Source organism: Epinephelus lanceolatus, chromosome 8 (assembly GCF_041903045.1).
Source record: "Epinephelus lanceolatus isolate andai-2023 chromosome 8, ASM4190304v1, whole genome shotgun sequence".
NCBI classification, from domain to species: domain Eukaryota; kingdom Metazoa; phylum Chordata; class Actinopteri; order Perciformes; family Serranidae; genus Epinephelus; species Epinephelus lanceolatus.
This window is the reverse complement of record NC_135741.1, coordinates 48,083,564-48,105,718: the sequence shown is the minus strand read 5'-3', so window position 1 is coordinate 48,105,718 and position 22,155 is coordinate 48,083,564. Positions and strand designations below refer to the sequence as shown.

The 22,155-nt window shown below is 41.4% G+C and overlaps 1 protein-coding gene across 1 annotated transcript in view; it reads right to left on the bottom strand.

Annotated features, from left to right (window-relative positions):
• Window positions 1–22,155, bottom strand: part of LOC117258763 (voltage-gated potassium channel subunit beta-2-like) — a 221,063-nt gene that overhangs the window by 3,454 nt on the left and 195,454 nt on the right. The window contains exons 8-13 of the mRNA XM_078170444.1: window positions 14,902–14,945; window positions 14,633–14,719; window positions 2,974–3,059; window positions 1,570–1,690; window positions 405–499; window positions 39–159 (exon numbers count right to left, since the gene is read on the bottom strand). Coding sequence (XP_078026570.1) covers window positions 39–159; window positions 405–499; window positions 1,570–1,690; window positions 2,974–3,059; window positions 14,633–14,719; window positions 14,902–14,945 — 554 coding nt within the window. The remainder of the gene's footprint in view (window positions 1–38; window positions 160–404; window positions 500–1,569; window positions 1,691–2,973; window positions 3,060–14,632; window positions 14,720–14,901; window positions 14,946–22,155) is intronic.

The following is a 22,155-nucleotide window of genomic DNA, read 5'->3' as shown; positions in this document are numbered from 1 at the left end:
ACATATAGACAGATCAACAAATTCTAGTTTTGCTGTACCAATGGCTAGTTGGGGCAGGGTGCAGCCTAGTCGGTCAGCCACTGCCTGCAACTCTTTGAGCTTCATCTGCTGGCGGTGCCCCTCCTCACTCAGGATCTTGTCCTTCATCCACTGATAACCCTGTTACAGACAGCACAATGTCTTTATTGTATGTACTGAGGGTACGTACAGAGTTTGGCAAATGAGCATTTCTGTTCTATGCAGTCTGTCTGTAACTTTATAATGGTGCTTGTCATAGCCAGCAGAGCCTTGAGAAATACATTTTTAATCTCAAGAGTTTTTTTCTGGTTAAATAGAGATTTAATGACAACAATAATAATAATAATAATAATAATAATATGAAGAGGGGAAAGTAAGAGTGTTACCTTGAGTGCAGCACGTGAACAAGAGGGGATCCCACTGTTATACTTCCCTGAGAGGATCCCACAGGCCAGTGGAGACCATGTCATAGCTCCAATGCCTGCATGCCCAAAACAGGCTTTGTAAATCATATCACATGCAGCAAATTTGTGCTGTGTTGTTCAGTTACTTTTATTTGCCATTTATTGCAGTTCATTATGGGGACTAGAGCCCTGTTTCCACTAACCGCTTTCAGTATAGTTCCTTTGGAACCAAAACTAACATTTTGGACATGGTACCTAGACCCTAGGTCCATTAAGTGTTTCCACTGCAAATACTACTCTTAAATGTGGGCGAGGTTGTTGTCACTCACTGCTCCGTCCAGCACTCACTGTATTTCCTCATTACCGGTGACAAAGATGAAAAGTCTGCATCTTATTTATCGTCCACAGAATGAGGCTGCATGCCAACATTTTCAGAACAAAATAGAACAGGCTGCAATGAGCGTCTCTCTGAATGGGATATTTAAAAATAGTGGGTTTGTGCATTTAGTCCTTCTCAGGCAAGCGTGGTGGTTTAGTGTTGCCGTGGCCCAGAGGAACGATGCTCTGCGATGCTTTTTTTTTCTCCAAGTGAGGATTAGAATACATGCAGTTCACATAATCTGGTTGAAATTAATATTATATTATGAATATCTTTTTAAACTCTTGAAGATTCACTCATTACTAAAAGTGTATGTCATCCAAGAGAGACAATAAAAATTAATGGAATGGTCACAGTTGTCATATTAAAAATGTAACGTGTGCTGATTGATTAGTGTTGTCATCTTATGGATGGAGTAACATTACAAGTAAATGTTCCACCTTAAACGTTGCCAGCAGTTGGCCCTGTGAATGAATTGATTTTGTTTCTCAGACTACATCCTTTCATTTTATAGTTACAGTTTACTAATGTATGTAAGACTTGCCATGGTATGGACAGACATTACATAAGCCTCAAAACCAGCCACAACTCAGCCCTGAGCAAGAGTGACCAATCACAGACAGCAAAAATGGGGACAGTAAGGAACGGTTCCTTTGGTACCATCTACAACCGAACTGAACTGAACTGAACTGAGCTGTACCGGACTGCTTGGTGGAAATAGGTGAGTTCTTTATTATTGTAATCATTGACATACTGGCAGCTGCTTACCTATCTTGTGGAAGAGTTCAGGGAGTTGCACTTCAACCTTCTCCCTCTGGAACATGTGATACTCTGCCTGTTCGCAGATGGGTGGGATCTGGTTAAACTGTCGAGCCACCGAATATGCCTCCTGCAGCACACATGAAACAGTTTCACAGGGAACAAACCTGCTGTGAACTATACAAGTCCTCATAGGTCCAACATTTTTGACCTGATCTGAAAACACATACATGGAAAACCAATGCAAATCCCATGTGCATAGGGTTGGAACTCATTAGGATTTTAACGATTCCGATTCCTTACCGATTCCTTCTTAACGGTCCGATTCCCTACCGATTCCTCTTACCGATTCCTACATTATATTCATTATGCTTGCTATAATTAAACAAGTATATAATGAACACAAATGCAATCATACAAATACAAAAACTTTATTCTAACTGTTGCACAGTACAATTAGATGAAAATACACATTTGTGTGTGGTGTGTATTTCAGATTTAGAGCTTGTATCATCTCCCTGAGAATATATAACAACACAAAGTGATTCTCTGATTTCTACAGTAACACTATTAAAATTAACCACAACAATGTAATAAAAAATACTTATATGCATTCATGCTTGGGCACTGTTATTTACGTGACAACACCTGAACAGAACACACACACACACTGGCTGTTTGTTTCTATCTCTCCCCTTCCAGACTTCCAGCCGCCAGCCTCCGCCTTGATTAAACGCTGAAAATTAAATAAAAGAGGGAGACAGGTGTCTCCTATTTTATGTTATTTTGTTATATTTCTCCCTCTCCCCTCGCTGGAAGCGTCGGACCTCCCGCCGCCTGCTCCCGTCGCCCGCTCCCGTCTCAAACACGGAGGTCTCCCTCTCCGCTGAGCACCCACAGTGCACACCCGGCCTGTTAAATAGCCTGTAACCATGACAACTGTGTGACACAAACTCAGTGTTTTAGTGATTAGATAATGTTGGGCTCGGTTGGGTTCGGACAGAAATATGCGGCCCGTGCCGCACTCTAATGGAAATGCACATGACGTTTTTTTTTTGTTTTGGTTTTTTACAATCTAGGAACCGTTTGGAGGAACCGTTACGCCAAATGTGATGGAACGGGTTCCGGAACCGGAACTTTGGACCCGGTTCCAAAATAGAACCGGATCCGGATCCCAACCCTACATGTGCACAAATTTTAAAAAAAAGAGACCAAAGAATAGTTAGAAAATCTAGATGTGGCACAGCCAAGCAGACCCAGGCAGATGGAGAACACCACCACTGGCATCACTTGACCTGTTTGGACTTAATAATTTGGACCAACACAGGTAGTGAGTCAATTTTCTGTTACAACGAACCAAATGGACCCATGAATGCATCTCCAGGCTATATTGAGACTTGTGTGTGAACTCACCATGATCTCCATGGAGGTCCACCGTGATGTCCCCCAATACATGGCCATCCCCTGGTTGATCACATGGGTCATCGCCCTCACCGTTTCTACCATAACACACCAAATTAGCTAAGTTACAATGCTTCAAAAGACAGAAATAAATAGTTATAGTGAGAAAATGGAGAACAGGTCAAATAGCATAAAAATTTTATTGTCTTATATGTTCTTTATATAGGGTTTGGGCTCTGTATATAGTTGATGGATCACTCTTTGCTGGAAGAAGCTGGATGAATACATGTTTTTGAGTCATTTTTAAAATGCAGAATGAATGAACGAATACTTATAACTACCCCAAAAAATCTACTTAATTACAGTAACGTGAGTATTTGTAATTCGTTACTTCCACCCCTGATTATAATATTATTACTTTAATTAATGTTGTTGTAAGCTACTGTCATTACCGTCTGTCCTATATCTCTCTCTGTCTCTGTCTCTGTCTCTCTTTTTGTCTCATTGTGTCATACAGATTACTGTTAATTTTTCATGTTGATCTGTTCTGTACGACATCTATTGCATGTCTGTCCGTCCTGGAAGAGGGATCCCTCCTCAGTTGCTTTTCCTGAGGTTTCTACCATTTTTTTCCCCCGTTAAAGGGTTTTTTTGGGGAGTTTTTCCTTATCCGCTGCGAGGGTCCAAAGGACAGAGTGATGTCGTATGCCGTAAAGACCTGTGAGGCAAATTGTGATTTGTGATATTGGGCTTTATAAATAAAACTGATTGATTGATTGACTTGTAAGGACCATGCCACATTTTTGAGTCATTTTTAAAATGCAGAACGAACGAATACTTACAACTTAAATACAACTTGTACAAAAAGTCCCGAGCACTGAATAATAATGATTTTAATGCGGCATTATTTCAATAACTAGACAGTAACTAGACTTACCAGGCAGTTACGTTTCAGCATTAAAATTGTTATGTATGGGATGTTAATACACTAGCAAGGACCACGGCACAACAATACATCGTTTAAATGTTTATTGTAATTCAGGAGGCGTTAGTTGTTGGGGAATGGTGAATGGATGTAAGTGGGAGTGGAGATGGAAAAGGGCTGTCTTCTGTTAGGTTGGTCTGGGAGGATGAACTTGATATCGGGTGGAGGGAGACTCAGTGTGGGGGTTCTGTCTCAAGTATTTTCCTAACCGAGCTGATTACAGGCCCCCCAGACAGTACCTAGAAGAGACATGGGAGAGGTATGCACCAGACTGACTAAGGAGAGATGATGGAAGAAGGGAAGAGAGAATGAAGGAATGTTGGTAGGGATGAGGTAGGAGGGGTGATGCATGAAGGGAAGGGAAAAGGAGGGTGGGTGGAGAAATCTGAGACAAACGGAGCAGAATGGGTTGACCAGGTATAAGTAGGCTTGACAGGTAATCAGGGGTGTGGTTGAGGTGTGGCCCTGCTCCCGAACCTAAGTTCACCAATTAACTTCATTTCACTAGTATGCTTCCCTTAGGTAACATCATTAGAAATCACTCCATAAATCTCCATTGTTATGCGGATGATACACAATTGTATTTATCAATGAAGCCAGAAGAAACTGATCAATTAACTAAACTTCAAAATTGCCTTAAAGACATAAAAACCTGGATGAGCTCCAATTTCCTTATGTTAAATTCAGACAAAACTGAAATTATTGTTCTTGGCCCCAAACACCTCAGAGACTCTTTATCTGATGACATAGTTTCTCTGGATGGCATTGCTCTGGCCTCTACCACTACCGTAAGAAACCTCGGAGTAATATTTGACCAGGATTTGTCTTTTAATTCCCATTTAAAACAAACCTCATGGACTGCATTTTTTCATCTGCGTAATACTGCGAAAATTAGGCCTAACCTGACCCGAAAAGATGCAGAAAAATTGGTCCACACTTTTGTTACCTCAAGGCTGGATTACTGTAATTCCCTATTATCAGGTAGCTCTATTTAACTCTAGGTATGCAACGGTACGTGTATTAACAGGAACTAAGATACGAGATCATATTTCTCCTGTTTTAGCTTCTCTGCACTGGCTCCCTGTAAAATCCAGAATTGAATTTAAAATCCTACTCATAACTTATAAAGCTCTAAATGGTCAGGCTCCGTTGAATCTTAGAGAGCTCATAGTGCCATATTATCCCACCAGAACACTACAATCTGAGAATGCAGGGTTACTCGTAGTCCCTAAAATTACCAAAAGTAGATCAGGAGCCAGAGCGTTCAGCTATCAGGCTCCTCTCCTGTGGAATCATCTTCCTGTTACGGTCCGGGAGGCAGACACCGTCTCCACATTTAAGACTAGACTTAAGACTTTCCTCTTTGATAAAGCTTATAGTTAGGGCTGGCTCAGGCTTGCCCTGTACCAGCTCCTGGTTAGGCTGACTTAGGCCTAGTCTGCCAGGGGACCTCCTATAATACACCGGGCACCTTCTCTCCTTCTCTCTCTCTCTCTCTCTCTCTCTCGTATTCTATTACTGCATCTCACTAACTCGGCCGTACTGCATGTCACTAACTCGGCTTCTTCTCCGGAGCCTTTATGCTTCACTGTCTCGCAGGTTAACTTATATCGCAGCGGTGCCTGGATAGTGTGACGTGTGTGGTTGTGCTGCTGCTGTGGTCCTGCCAGATGCCTTCTGCTGCTGCTGTTATCATTAGCCATACTTCAAATCAGTAGCAGCTTATGATTTTAAAAGTAGCAAAGTAGATTACATGGTGTAAATTGTACTCAAGTATGAGTAAAATTACACACTTGAAAAAAATACTCATAAAAGTGCAAGTACCCCAAAAAATCTACTTAATTACAGTAACGTGAGTATTTGTAATTCGTTACTTCCACCCCTGATTATAATATTATTACTTTCATTAATGTTGTTGTAAGCTACTGTCATTACCATCTGTCCTATATCTCTCTCTGTCTCTGTCTCTGTCTCTCTTTTTGTCTCATTGTGTCATACGGATTACTGTTAATTTTTCATGTTGATCTGTTCTGTACGACATCTATTGCATGTCTGTCCGTCCTGGAAGAGGGATCCCTCCTCAGTTGCTTTTCCTGAGGTTTCTACCATTTTTTTCCCCCGTTAAAGGGTTTTTTTGGGGAGTTTTTCCTTATCCGCTGCGAGGGTCCAAAGGACAGAGGGATGTCGTATGCTGTAAAGACCTGTGAGGCAAATTGTGATTTGTGATATTGGGCTTTATAAATAAAACTGATTGATTGATTGACTTGTAAGGACCATGCCACATTTTTGAGTCATTTTTAAAATGCAGAACGAACGAATACTTACAACTTAAATACAACTTGTACAAAAAGTCCCGAGCACTGAATAATAATGATTTTAATGCGGCATTATTTCAATAACTAGACAGTAACTAGATTTACCAGGCAGTTATGATTCAGCACTAAAATTGTTATGTATTGGATGTTAATACACTAGCAAGGACCATTCCACAACAATACGTCGTTTAAATGTTTAATGTGTTAGTTGTTGAGGAAAGGTGAATGGATGTAAGTGGGGGTGAAGTTGGAAGAGGGATGTCTTCTGTTAGGATGGTCTGAGAGGATGAACTGGAGATTGGGCGGAGGGAGACTCAGTGTGGGGTTCCGTCTCATGTGTTTTCTCCTGAGCTGATTACAGGCCCCCAAAAGAGTCAGAGTTAAAGTAAACTGAGTTGAGTGTAGGCTTGATGGAGATTGTTGAGATTGTTGCGGAAGTAGGAGCAATATGCTTGAGATGACCAGTGGCCAAGGACCTGGATTGTTTGATCTGAGATGCCCAGTCTGGCAGCTGTGGATGCAGCACCAATGCAAAAAGAATGGCTTGAGTAGTGTTCTGAGGATATACCTGAAATGCGGAGGACTTTGTGAGAATGTTTCTGGAACCAGAATTGAATGGCCATTTTTCCTGCTTCAGTGAGAAGCTGTTTTGCTCCTTCAGAGCATGAATATGAGGGAGTTGGAAGTGTGGATGGTGATGTCAGATAGGCTGGCATGATGAGAAGGATTGTAGGAGGATGAAGTAGGTGCGAATTCTGAGCACCTTGGGAAGCCAAAGAAAGCCAGCAGAAACATGGATTATAGGGTGAAGTTGACCATAGGGAATATGTAGCCTGAGCGTAGAGAACGAATACAAAGGCTTAGAAGGTCGGAGCTCCTGTTTACGCAAGCCTTTGATCAACATTGTGATATAAGAGTGAGAGATTGAAGGGCAATGATTGCCAGAGATTAGTTTGATAATGAAGCAGATACCAGCTAGGTAGGTTTGAATGGTGGACGACCAGATTTTTTGATTGGAATGAGCATGGGTGATGAAATTGCATATGGACATGACGTCCAGAGAGGGAAATGGCAGCAGGTAAGAGGCGTGATATGCCTTGAATCAATTCCAGCTGGTTAAGTAGGCGGAGAGAGTACTTGGGGTGAGGCTGTTAAGGATGGCTTCTTGTGAGGTGTTAGAGAGGGGTACTTAGCTGAGGAGCTAGTTGAATGTCGTGGCTGAAAACGATGGGACTGGTGTAGGTTAGAGATCCGATTCTAGGGCCATGTGTCTGAATTTATGGAATGAGAAACGAGACAGTGAATTGGCAACACTGTCGTCATAACCACAAATGTTGGCTGCCCTGAGAATGAACTGGTGTTGAGCTGAGATTAATGTGAGTCTGTGCATGAACTGCATGATGGCTGGGGAACAAGATCGTCCTTTGTTAAGGATCTCTACGATTGCAGTGTTGTCAGAGTGTATTAGTATGGACTCCTAGACCATTCATGCCCCCAAAGAATGGCAGCTACGATGATGGGATATAGCGCCATAAGGTGCAGATGAGGGAGAGTGGGACTCTGATTCAAGGGCTTTGATCTCTCCAGGCCATTTGGAAGCAAACCACTTCCCTTCGTAGTAACCACCGAAACCTACGGAAGGAGCTGTGTCCGTGTAAAGTTGAATGACGAAATCATCATAGAAGAAAGAAATGCTGTTCCAAGAAGAAAGGAAATGTTGCCACAAATGCATTTCCATTTTGCATGCATCATCCGAAACAACTTTATCATGGAAAGAGGGGATGGCTGCGGCTTTAGTTAAAAGATTGGACAGGAAAGATTTGGCTTGTGGACTTATGCAAATGGCATAATTGAGGTGGCCGAGAAGGGCCAGTAGCTGGCGTTTTGTGCATCTGTCTACCAGAAGATAGTTTGCAGAGTGATGTGCTGTACTTTCTCTGTGGGTACAGATGCCTGAAAGAAATGGAGCCCAGGTTGATGCCTAGGAATTCGATGGAAGTGCTGGGCCCTGAGGTTTTTTCCTCACAGAGAGGGACACCAAGTTCTGAGAAAGCTTGTGTAAGAGTAGTGAGCCCATGGTGCGGAGGTGAGGATGGTGGAGTGACAATGAGGAAATCGTTGAGAAGATGAAGAATGTAAGGGAGTCTGTAATTATTGGTCAGGATCCAGCACAGGGCTTCTGAAAGTGACTTGAAAAGACTGAGGTGTTGTGTGAGGAAGAGGGATGTGAGCGTGGTGGTGGAACAGTGACTGTGCATGCTGTGGCAGGGTGGGAGGGGGCTCCACATAGCTTGCAAGAGAGAAACTGTTGAGGGATGAAGGGATGAGGGTCAAGGATCGAATGTATGAGGGATGAAGGGTTGAGGGTCGAATGGATGAGGGATTAAGTGTTTTCCCCTACATCTTTCTAGCCAACTATAATTCAAGGCAAAGAGGAGTTTCCATTTTGATATCCATCCTTCTTTCATAAACTATTCTTTTTTCCCATCACCCTCCCCAGCTCAGAATGTATAATAGGAGGTGTCTTTAACTCTGTGCTGGATCTATTAATAGATATATTAAGTACTGCAGGTAATATTAGAGACTGGCAATCCACAGCTGCTTAAAACAATATATGGAGAACTATGGCCTTGGCATTAATTAACCAACCCAGGTGAAAGAGAATACTCCTATTTTTCTCAAGTACACTGTTCATTTTCATCCTACAACACATCAAGGCTGCTCTGCCACCCACCCAGGACCCCCACCAATATGCCTACAGCACTAACAGGTCGACTGATAACGCCATCTCCATTACCCTCCACACTATACTGCGCCATCTGGAACAATAACAAGGGGCATACGCGCGGCTGCTGTTTGTGGACTACAGCTCTGCATTTAATACAGTCTTATCCAACTAACTGTTTTCCAAAATCTCCCACATGGGCATAGACCACAACTTTTGCCTGTGGATAAAACACCTCCTGACAAAAAGGCCACAGTCAGTCAGGATGGGCCCCCACTATTCCTCCACTCTGACAGGCTGACAAGGCTGTGTGTTGAGCCCATTCCGCAACTCTCTACTGTGTTCCATCCCATAACACCATAGTTAAGTTTGCAGATGACACAACCATGGTGGAGCTGATTGCTAAAGGCGACGAGTCTGCTTACAGAGAAGAGGTAGTGAGGCTGACAGAGTGGTGTCACCAATGTGCTAGTCAAGAAGGCACAAAGCAGCTATAATTCCTTAGGAGATTTAGGAAGGTAAACCTGTCACAACAGCTTCTCGTGTCGTTCTACAGCTGCTCCATTAAGAGTGTCCTCACATATGGCATCTTTGTGTGGTATGGTAGCTGCTCTGCAGCAGATAAAAAGTCTCTGCAGAGATTCATAAAAACTACATAGAACATCATACTCCAACAACTCCCGGTCCTGAATGACATCTTCACCTCCCCGTGCCTACAGAAAACACGCAACGTCCTAAAAGACTCATTCCATCATAACATTTTAATTATTGGTCCTGAAGGCCAGAGAGAGAAACTTTTACCAAAACTACAAGATTTTAAACCTTCACAATGTGTAAAGAACCTGGGCGTCATTTTTGACTCTGAGCTTAGTTTTAGTCCATACATAAAAAATGTAACAAAGGTAGGTTTATATCATCTTGAGAATATAGCCAGAGTCCGCCCGTTTCTCTCTCAGGCTAACACGGAGGTGCTGATGCATGTTTTTATCTCTTGTCGTTTAGATTACTGTAATGCCCTGCTCTCTGGTCTTCCCAAAAAGACCATATCTAACCTGTAGTTACTTCAAAACTCAGCCGCACGAGTGCTGACGAGGACCAGAGGGCGGGCACACATTACACCAGTTTTAAAATCGCTGCATTGGCTCCCCGTGTGTTTCAGGATCGATTTTAAGGTTCTTTTATTAGTTTTTAAATGTCTTAACGGCCTTGGGCCATCTTATTTATCTGACCTGCTTTTATCATATCAACCCTCGCGGATCCTGAGGTCCTCCAGCACCGGCCTTTTAATTGTTCCAAGAGTTAGAACAAAAACCCACGGGGAGGCTGCATTCAGCCATTATGGCCCTCACTTATGGAACAGCCTGCCAGAGAGCATCAGGACTTCAGAGACTGTTGATGTTTTTAAGAGGAGACTCACCTTTTTAATTTAGCTTTTAACTGATTTCTTTTACTCTTTTAATTCTTCTATTATATGTTCTTTTTACTTTCTAATGCTTTTAAATGACTTATTTTTAAATCTTTATGCATTTTAGTTTCTAAATCTTCATTTATTTATTTATTTATTATTATTATTAATATTATTTTAATCTTTAACTCTTTAATTTTTCCTAATCTCCACACCATGTGTGGAGTCCACCCCGGTCTGTCTGGGTCAGGGTGGTCTCTGTGGCGGCGCTCCCTGTGGCGCCTCTCAGTGTGGATGGCTCCCCATAGGTGGTTCCTCAGTGCCCAGCCATGTTATTGACTATATTGACTGTGTGTGTGTGTGTGTGTGTGTGTGTGTGTTTATATGGGGGTGGGAGGGGCGGGGTATAAAAACAAAGTCTTGGAGGCATCATATCTTAAAGTCAAAGCCATGGACAGAAAAAGCCTTTTGTGTAAAAAACATAGATCACCACACAAGTCAAACATTTATTTTGTGTCTACTTACAGTAAACAATCTATCCAGATTCGTAACATTATTAAACGTAATTGGAGTATACTACATAGTGACTCACTTTTGAAATCTCTGTTCCCTGAACCTCCTGCTTTTGTTTCTAAAAGGGCCCCCATCTTACAAGACAAACTAGTCCACAGTTACCTGACACCAAAAACTACCTGGCTTCACAAACACAAGCCTGTGGGTAACTTTCCCTGCAGCAACCGTTGCTACTGTGAGAATGTTTCTAAAACAGACAGGTTTGTGGATGTATTTACTAACAAGAGCCACAAGATTAATCATTTTGCCAACTGTAATACTTCTTTTTTGGTGTACTGTCTTGAATGTCCCTGTGGATTTTTTTATGTTGGGAGAACCAAAAGAAGATTCAAGGACAGGCTCAGGGAGCATAAAACTGTCATTTGCACAAGAAACACTAACTATCCTATGGCTGTTCATTATGATCAAGCAGGACATGGAAGTCCTTCCTCCCTAAAAGCAATGGCTATTGATGTTATACCTAACCATATAAGAGGTGGTGACAGACTGAAAAAACTCCTTCAGCGAGAAACATTTTGGATTGTCACTTTAAAGGCCACTGAGACCCCTGGTCTTAATGATGAGATTGATTTTTTGCCGTTTCTCTGATTCTCAGTATTGAAATTGATGTATTGTAATTTGTGTAGTGAAAATCCTTGTCATATTTTGTACAGCAGCCTACATTAATGTATATAAGGTACGGTTAAGAAACACAACATTATTGCTTTGCTAAAATCACTTCTGGCAAAACATTATTCATGTAAGCCTGTCTATTTGCTTTATGGATATTAGACATTATTATTATTAGACATGATCTATTGATATGGGGGATCTTTATCTCCTTGTTGTGTTTTTTTCCCACATGCCTACATGTTCTCTGTGATTTTTCTGGTGTTTTTTTTTTTGTTTGACACACCTATATTGCCTACACCGTTGGCGCCCCCTGCTGTTTACATATTTGTGTCAAACAGAATGCCAATCTCACCTGTATATAATTGAGATTGATTAGTTGTTTGTCAGACCCTGAAGAAGACTTTGGTCGATACGCGTACGTCTGTCTTGTTGCCTTTGCTCTAATAAAAGTTACTTTATATATATTTTTACCTGAAGACGGAGTGCCTCAGTTTTTTTCCTTGGTTGTTTGCATTTTTTTACAAACAGCAAGACTTCCTTGTTTTTTTTGTGCAGTACAGTTCTTTTTCTTAAGTGCAATAACTTCCTTTATTTGCAATAACATGCATATGGGCTTTCTTAAAAATCCCATTTTAACTGCATTTGTCATTTTCGATTACTGTTTTATTACCATGTATTTATTATTTTAATATTTGCGCCTCATCCTTGACTACACCTGAATTTCATTGTGTTTGTACAATGACAATAAAGAAAATTGAATCTGAATTTTTTTCCCCCGTTAAAGGATTTTTTTGGGGGAGTTTTTCCTTATCCGCTGCGAGGGTCATAAGGACAGAGGGATGTCGTATGCTGTAAAGCCCTGTGAGGCAAATTGTGATTTGTGATATTGGGCTTTATAAATAAAATTGATTGATTGATTGATTGAATTTTCAGGAACTGACTTTTTCTTAGTAATTCCCTATACTCAGATATTTCAGAAACACAAATTCATTCCAGCACCATAAACAATTGCGCACCAATTTCAGTTAAGCTCAAAAGAAAACAGCAAAAATCAGACAGATGGAGATTTACCACATCTCTGCTTAGAGACCAAGACTTTGATAGTTTTATAAAGAGAGAGTGGGCATCTTCATGAAAATAAATGATTCTCTTAACACCTCTCTAACACTTCTCTGGGAAACTGACATAGCTGTATTAAGGAGCAGGATCATTTCATACTCATCCTATACTATACTGTATAGTGTGTCAATAATGTAAATAATGGTGTTGAATACTCTTGATGAAGGTCCAGGAGGACTGAAATGTTAGTGTTCCTAATAAATTGTGAAGCTGAGCAACAGCAGTGTGTGGGATCTTTTGTTCGAATACTCATCCTCTAAAAAGAAGAAAGATGTAGAACTTGAACTTATATCTGAAGAAATAAATCAAAGAACTTGAAAACACTTATACGATCAAACCCACAGGAAAAAATACATTGCAAACTAAGAAAATATAAAGTGCTAGTGAACAAGCTCATAAAAAACAAAAAAAACAAAAAAACATAACAAAACAAACAAACAAAAAACAATTTCTTATGGAGAGGCTTAGACAAAACATATTTCAATATAATAATAAATCAAGTAAAGACCTGGCAAATCTTATTAAACAAAACAAAGAAAAAGAAACCATTAGAGTTATTAAGGACTCAACAGGGAAGCTTCTCCACAATACCAAGGATATAAATGACATATTCAAAAACTTCTACAAAAACTTGTACACCTCAGATCATAATTCAAACATTTAAGACATTGATTAATTTCTTGGCACATGAAATCTACCACATATCACTCAAGAACAAGTCAGTACTTTAGACAAACCCCTATCCCCTGAAGAATTTTACAGTGCCCTCAAAAACATGCCCAAAAACAAAGCATACGGACCAGACGGCTCCTCTGCTGAGTTCTACAAACATTTCTGGGAAGCCATTACCCCATTGTTCATAGGAATGAAAGCAGAAATCACAATCACTTCTAAAATACCGCCCTCTATGAATATAGCAATGATCTTGAAACCTGGCAAAGACCCTAATAATCCAGTTTACTGTCCATTATCCCTTATCGATACAGACATAAAAATCGTAAGTAAGGCTTTAGCATCCAGAATTGAAAGAGTCATCCCATTTCTCGTACATACCAATCAGAAAGGTTTCGTTAAGGGTAGACAGTCATCCATTAACACTCAAATCACCAAAAAGCTGCGATCTATTTTCAGTGATCCCTATTTTTCTTTGCACGTCATGATTTAAACTTAACCATCTCAAAATGCTACTGGGAAAACAAAACTCTACAGATAGAACACAACCTTATAAAACAAACCCCTAAATCCCAGGGGGGATTAGAAGCCCCAAACTGCAATCATCTCAAATATCTTTTAACATGGTTCAACCCCTCAAAAAATTATGCCATCTGGTCCTCTTAGTAAAATTCCTGGCTGGATGGCCAAACATTCAGCCTCCCATGGAATAAAGAGACCCTGCTTTTAAAGATCACTCAATAATATGTGACATTTTATCCCACGTGAAACTTTTCTCTCCATAAAATTCTGGCTCATTTAAATGAGCATCATGCTCCACAGCTTGCTCCATGGAATTAGAGCCCTCCATGTTTCAGCTTGGATGTCTCTTAACATTTGCTAACAGAGAAAACCAAGTTGAAACCAGTTTAACTGGCTGTGCTAAAAGCTATACTTGTTTATATTTCATAGCATACATGTAAATCAGAGCAGGTGGTCATGTCTTATAACATTTGGTGATGTAATCTTGATCAGTAGTTCTCAACTACTATTAATTAAATAGTGAAAATAAACTCTTCCCCATTTTTGTGGGGGCCCTCTGAAACCTCCTCAAGGATCTCTGGGGGTGCCTGGAACTGTAGTTGAAAACCACTGACCTAGACAACCAGCATTCCCATGTCTTGTTGGACCAGGCCAAACTTGAGTCAATAATAGGCCTCAGCATAACTTCCCCATATAAAGCAATGAAACAAGAGTCTGATTTGTTGGAGAATGAGCACACCCACCTTCTATAGGTGTGTTAGGATCTGGACGATTCGCGAAAACCACATCTATGTACTCCAGCTGAAGTCTCTCTAGTGATGCCCTTAGACCTGTTTCATAAAGATAATTAGATTTACTATCACATATAAGCATTATGATACTATGTGGCTGCGGTGACAAATGCAGCCATGAATGACTTTGCTGTTTCCCAAATTAATGTACTTTTGTTGGCATGACAAAATGCTAGTCTTACACTGTAGTTATTCACAATGGTAACAACATAAAATCTTACCTTCAATTATATGTTTTCTTGACAATCCTCTTTCCATTTCTGCTCTAAAAGAAAAAAAATCTCATTTCAGAACTCAAGTTTTGAAAACTAGGGCATTTCAAAGGAATCGCAATATCTGTTTATGCTGGCCATTGCTATATCGAGTATGTGGAAGCACAAAGCACAAACCTATTGTGTATCTAAGTCCATTCTTAAAAATGACACAATAATATCGGTCAGACAAAAAGATGATTTCATGTTGGTTGTTGTAACTAGTGAGGTTGACAGAGTAAGTGGATCTTATTTTGAAGAAAAACTTCCTGTGGGAAACTGATGGACAGGTTGATACGATAAACGGTGTAGGAGGAAATATTTTTTGAGAGAGAGAATTTTTGAAAAAGACATCTTACTTTGAAAGGACTTCCTGTTGTATTTAGGTCAGGGGTGTCAGCGCGTGATTTGTAGGTCTTGATGAAACAAACAAACCAGTTTTGGTTTGATCTTTCTATAACATTCCTACGGGCCACAGCAGCCATTTTAGTGTGTCTAGGTGGCGCGAAAATTGTCAGGAGGTTTTGTGGAACGTCACCTTTAGGAGCCCATAAAATCCAAACCGTTCGAGTAATGACAAAGTTGTTCACAAGATATGTTCCCCAGGGGTTGATCTGTTGTGGTTGCAAGTTTGAAGCCGATACGATAAACGGTGTAGGAGAAGATGTTTTTTGAAAAAGTTTGAAAAAGAGCATTTTTGAGGCGAAATCTTACTTTGAAAGGGCAAATGGCTCACTTTCTGTTGGGTTTAGGTCATGGGTGTCAGTAGACGATTTTGGAAATCCTCTCCACTCTAGCTCACAGCTGAGAATTTTTCCACATTTGCTCATGTTACTTTCAGAGGCACTAGCTCACTTCCTGTTGGATTTAGGTCAGGGGTGTCAGGGTGTGATTTGTATGTCTTGATGAGACGAACAAGCCAGTTTTGGTTTAATCTTTCTACGACATTTCTACGGGCTGCAGTGGCCATTTTTGTGTGTCTAGGTGGTGCTGGAGAGGCCATTTTGGCAATTTTGGGGTTAATTTTTTCATTTTATCAAAAGTTTTTCCTAAGAAGCGTGCCAATTTTGGTGAGTTTTTAAGCATGTTTAGGGGGTCAAATTTTGGTTTTTTTTTACACACCAATGGGGCCTCATGTCATGCAGTAGGTGTCCTTTTTTCCTTTTTGTCCCTGCCCTTCAAACGTCCTGAGTCTGTCACTGAGAGTGAGAGAAAAGATGTGAGAGCAGGCAGATTGAGATGGCTTTAAAATGTGTCAAACTCCTCCCTTTAATTTACAAACCGTGGGTCCAATCATTAATCTGATCATACCAGCAGAGAGATACACTCGTCCCAAACGCGACATATAGTTTTTATGTCTGTGGAGTCAAAAATGCAATCTTGGTCTCAAGTTTACGATGTCTAGCTCACAGCTGACAATTTCTCCACATTTGCTCATGTTACATTCAGAGGCACTGGCTCACTTCCTGTTGGATTTAGGTCAGGGCTGTCAGCATGTGATTTGTAGGCATTGATGAGTCGAACAACACAGTTTTGGTTAGATCTTTCTACGACATTCCTACGGACCGCAGCGGCCATTTTAGTGTGTTGAGGTGGTGCTAGAGAGCCCATTTTGGCACTTTTGCGGTCAGTTTTTGCATTTTATCAAATTTTTCGCCAGTCCTGACATGCATGCCAATTTTGGTGAGTTTTTGAGCATGTTTAGGGGGTCAAATTCCAGCTCAAAGAGACAGCGGAAGAAAGAATAAAGAATTATTAAAGCTGCAAGCAGCTGTGATCGGGCCCTCTCTCTCCTGCGCCACTGCAGGGGGCCAGCAGCACGCATAACTGAAGTGGTTATATGAGTAAGACCAATATATTGCCATGCAGATGTGTTCAGGGGCAGACCATGATCACACATATCAAATTGTGGCCAATAAGAGCAATGCATGATAGAGTTATGAGGACCTGATATTCCATGACGAAGGATCAAAAGTCGCCATTGGGCAGCCTGTTACATGAAAGCACATGTGTGTCAGTGTGGAGATTCATCAACTTGATAAATATGTGGCCACAAAATGTAGTTGAGTATGGGGTTGGTGTTAATCAATATAAAAATATGGCATTTCCTGTTTCCACAAGGGGGTCGCTATGAGTTAGAGTGAGTATGAGAATAGGAGGCATGCAGGGTGGGGCTCTTGTCATGTACAGAATTCTTGAAGCAGTTAGGATGAAGTATGTGGGAGAGAGAGTTGCTCGAATATGCATGGCGATGCATAAAATATGGCGGCGCCATCGTGGCCACGCCCCTTGACATACAGAAAAGCTTTTCATAACTTTTGATCAGCATGGTCTCAGGATGATCTGTACCAAATCTGAAGGTGATTGGACAAACTCTGTAGGAGGAGTTTGTTAAAATACAAAATTGTGGAAATTGCAAAATTGCTGCCAAAATGAAAAGTTTAAATCAAAATGGCTGACTTCCTGTTGGGTTTATGGCATGGGTCCAAGAGGACTTTTTGTGCGTCTTGGCATGTTCTATGAGCTCACCAATTTTCATGCGTGTAGGTTAAACTCACAGGCGGGGCTCAAGGCATGAAATTTTCAAGGGGGCGCAATTTCACCATTTGGCCCCGTCCACATACAACAATGCCAAAATGTCAATTCTTTGCCAGACAAGATGCTTGTGGCAACTTTGGTGAGCTTTTGAAATTGGGAATTGGATGCATGGCGATGCATCAAATATGGCGGCGCCATAGCAACCACGCCCCTTGACATACTGAAAAGCTTTTAATGACTTTTGATCAGCATGGTCTCAGGATGAACTGTACCAAATCTGAAGTTGATTGGACAAAATCTGTAGAAGGCGTTTGTTAAAATACAAGGTTGTGGAAATCACAAAATTGCCGCCAAAATGAAAAGTTTAAATCAAAATGGCTGACTTCCTGTTTGGAGTAGACCATTGGTGGCAGAGACTTTTTTTGCGTGTCTGGGCAACTTAGATAAATGTACAAATTTTCATCTTTCTACTCCAAAAAAACCCCCTATGGGGAGGGTTTTTTGAAAATTTCAAGGGGGCGCTATAGAGGCATTTTATCCCCCCCATGGGCAACGCCCCTATCAGATGTAAGAGCTCGCCATTCTTGACCTGTGTATCAATTTTCTTGAGGATATGAGGTCGTTGAAGCCATCAAGCTATCAGGCTCCTCTCCTGTGGAATCATCTTCCTGTTGCGGTCCGGGAGGCAGACACCGTCTCCACATTTAAGACTAGACTTAAGACTTTCCTCTTTGATAAAGCTTATAGTTAGGGCTGCCTCAGGCTTGCCTTGTACCAGCCCCTAGTTAGACTGACTTAGGTCTAGTCTGCCGGAGGATCCCCTATAATACACTGGGCACCTTCTCTCCTTCTCTCTCTCTCTCTCTCTCTCTCTCTCTCTCTCTCACATCCTATTACTGCATCTTGCTAACTCGGCCATTCTGGATGTCACTAACTCGGCTTCTTCTCTGGAGCCTTTGTGCTCCACTGTCTCTCAGATTAACTCATATCACAGCGGTGCCTGGACAGCGTGACGTGTGTGGTTGTGCTGCTGCTGTGGTCCTGCCAGATGCCTCCTGCTGCTGCTGCCATCATTAGTCATTAGTCATACTTCTACTGTTATTATACACATATGATTATTATCACACATGTATACTGCCAGATACCAATATTTACTTTCAACATATTGTACCACAGTAGCCAGAACTATGTGCATTAATGTTGTTGGAAGCTACTGTCATTACCGTCTGTCCTGCATCTCTCTCTCTCTCTCTCTCTCTCTCTTTCTGTCTCATTGTGTCATATGGATTACTGTTAATTTATTATGCTGATCTGTTCTGTACGACATCTATTGCATGTCTGTCCATCCTGGAAGAGGGATTCCTCCTCAGTTGCTCTTCCTGAGGTTTCTACCGTTTTTTTTTCCCCCCGTTAAAGGGTTTTTTTTGGGGAGTTTTTCCTTATCCGCTGTGAGGGTCCAGGGCAAATTGTGATTTGTGATATTGGGCTTTATAAATAAAACTGATTGAATTGAAAAAGCTACACGTATTTGGTGGCGAGGGATCGATAGTCGCCATGCCGCCACACGGACGCCATTAGACGATGCTTCACAGTGTTCATAAGGTAGCTTCACCAACTTGCATCAGAAGTGGAATGAAGTTGATTGGGTCAAGTTTGTGGCATCAGTACATGTAAAAACTGGTCACTTCCTGTTATCACCAGGGGGCGCTATGAGTAAGGTGGGATATTAACCTATTGGGGCATTCAAGGCAGAGCCATCATCATGTTTAGCCAGTTTGAAGCTGCTGAGATCAAGTATGTGGGCGTAAGAGCCTTTCCAATTTTGATGGCGAGAAAACAAAAAGTTGTCAAAATTTGTCGCGCCCTAGCAGCCACGCCCTTTGACCTGCTGACATTCTTTTAATAACTTTTGATCAGCATGGCCTCTAGATGATCTGTACCAAATCTGAAGTCCATAGGACGAAATCCCCAGGAGGAGTTCGTTCAAAAATGTCAAAAATTCAAATCAAAATGGCCAACTTCCTGTTGGGTTTATGGCATGGCTCCAAGAGGATTTGGAGGATTTTTTGTGCGTCCTGGCATGTTCTATGAACCCACCAATTTTCATGTGTGTAGGTGAAACTCACAGGCGGGGCTCGAGGCACGAAATTTTCTAGGGGGCGCTATGTCGCCATTTGGCCCCGTCCACATAGAACACTACCGAAATATCAAATTTTTTTCACCCGACCAAATGCGTGTGCCAAATTTGGTGAGTTTTTGAATTTGGGAAAGGGGGGAAATTGGGGATTAAATGTTCGTAATAATAATAATAATAATAATAATAATAATTAAAGCTGCAAGCAGCGATGAACGGGCCCTCGCATCTTCACGCAACTCGGGGGGGGGGCTGGCAGGACGCCTTCTGATGCGTCAGTTCATTTCTGTCATTTCTGTTAGATATCGCATACAGGAGTGACTTGGCATATCCTTGATACAGTGCTGGAATGACATATTTCACATTTTGTATCACTTCCTCTTTCCACTAGAGAGAGTTGGAGAGCGCACTAATTATACATCATGTTTTTATACATCAAATATACACCACAGCATGTAACTTTCAGATAAATCGAAAGATAAGTGTTTGATGAGACCTATTTCCTGTAACCACTAGGTGGGTCTGTGAGAATCAGGCAATATGGTAATGAAAATGTGTTCAGGGCGGGACTAATATGAATCATGTGAAGTTTGGTGGAGACAGGACCATTTATGCCAAAGCTACAGCAATTTCGTTTTTCATGGCGAGACCTCAAGATTCAACGCTCGGCAGCGGGTGCGCCATTCAACATTGGGCAAATCCTGTGATAACTTTTGGTCACAACATAGTCATGCTTACATTCACCAAGTTTGGAGCCAATCTGATTAAATCTGTAGGATAAGTTTGCTAATTTACAAGCCCTGGAAATGGGCAAAAATGCACAAAAGTCGCACAAGTAAATTCAAAATGGCGGACTTCCTGTTGGGTTTGGTGCATGGCTCCAAGAGGCTTTTTTCTACGTAATAGAGTGTTACAGGTGCCTACCAAATTTCATACATGCAGGTCAAACCAGCTTTGGGGGCTGCTTAATTGAAATATTCTAGGGGGCGCTGTTGAGCCATCTTGGTGCATCAAAGCACAAAAATCACATCAGACAACAGGACTTGCGACCTGTGATATGTATACCACGTTTGGTGAGTTTTCAAGCATCCCTGATCCCTTCAAAACAACATTGTGTTTGATGGCGAACAAGGCGGCGCCACGGTGACAGCATTTGATGAAAACTCAAAGGCTTCATTTTTAAGTATCATCAAGGTCTAAGGACTTAGACCAATAAGTTTGTGGTGGGTCTGATTAACCTGCTAGAAGAGGGACATCAAAGAATGTATAAAGTAGCTTTCTGTTGCCAGTAGGTGGCTTTATGGCGGTGATTCAAAATTCAAAATTGTAGATGTGTTCAGGGCTGGACTGTCATCATATGTGTGAAGTTTTGGCAAGATATTCCCACGTGGAGTCAAGTTACAGCACCGTTTATCATCATAGCGAAACATCGAAGTTCGCCGCCAGGCCATGGCCACGCCCTTCGACGAAAACTCACAGTTACCACAATAAAGCATCGTCAATGTCTTATGACTTTTTTCACCAAGTTTGAAGTGGATCTGGTCAATTCTGTAGGAGATGTACATTAAAGTCTAAAACATGACATTTCCCATTGCCAGTAGGGGGCGCTATGTTTATCTCTAATTATTGACATGTAGATGTGTTCAGGGCGGGACTGTCATCAATCCTGTGAAGTTTGGCCAAAATTGGACCATGTATGCATTTTTTGGAACCCGCACACGAGACCCTTAAAATATCAAATTTTTCACCAGTTCTGAGATGTGTGCAAAGTTTCATGAGTTTTCAGGTATGTTAAGCCTCCCAAAAAGGCAGTTCATTTGGAGAAAGAAGAATAATAATAATAAAAAATCCTTGCATTTCAATAGGGTCCTCGCACCGCTAGGTGCGCAATGTTTCGTTCACCCACCAGGTGGCGCTACAAGCGTAACCAGATACGGGCAGGTGCGTTCAGGGGTAGACCGTCATCACACATGTGAAGTTTCGAGCAAATCGGACAATGTCAATGTTTAATAGGGCATTTCCTGTTTCCACAAGGGGTCGCCATGAGCAAGATTGCCTGCGAGCATATGGAGGCGTTGAGGGCGGGGCTCTTATCATGTACAGAAATTTTGAAGCAGTTTGGATGAATTATGTGGGAGAGAGAGCTGCTTCAATATGCATGGCGATGCAACAAAAATGGCAGCGCCGTAGCAGCCACGCCCTTTGACCTACAGACATGCAGAGCACAACTTTTAATCAGCATGGTCTCTGGATGATCTGTAAAAAACTTGAAGTCGATTGGATGAAATCCCTAGGACTAGTTCGTTAAAATACAACATGTGGAAATCACGCCAAAATGACAAAAAATCAAAATTATGGTCTACTACTGTTTGGAGTAGACCATTGGTGCCAGAAACTTTTATGTGTGTCTGGACAACATACACGTGTACCAATTTTCATGTTCCAACTCCAAAAAAATTGAAAGGTAAGTGTTTTATGAGACCTACTTTCTGTCGCCACTAGGTGGCACTATGAGTATCAGGAAATATGGTTATGTAAATGTATTCAGGGCA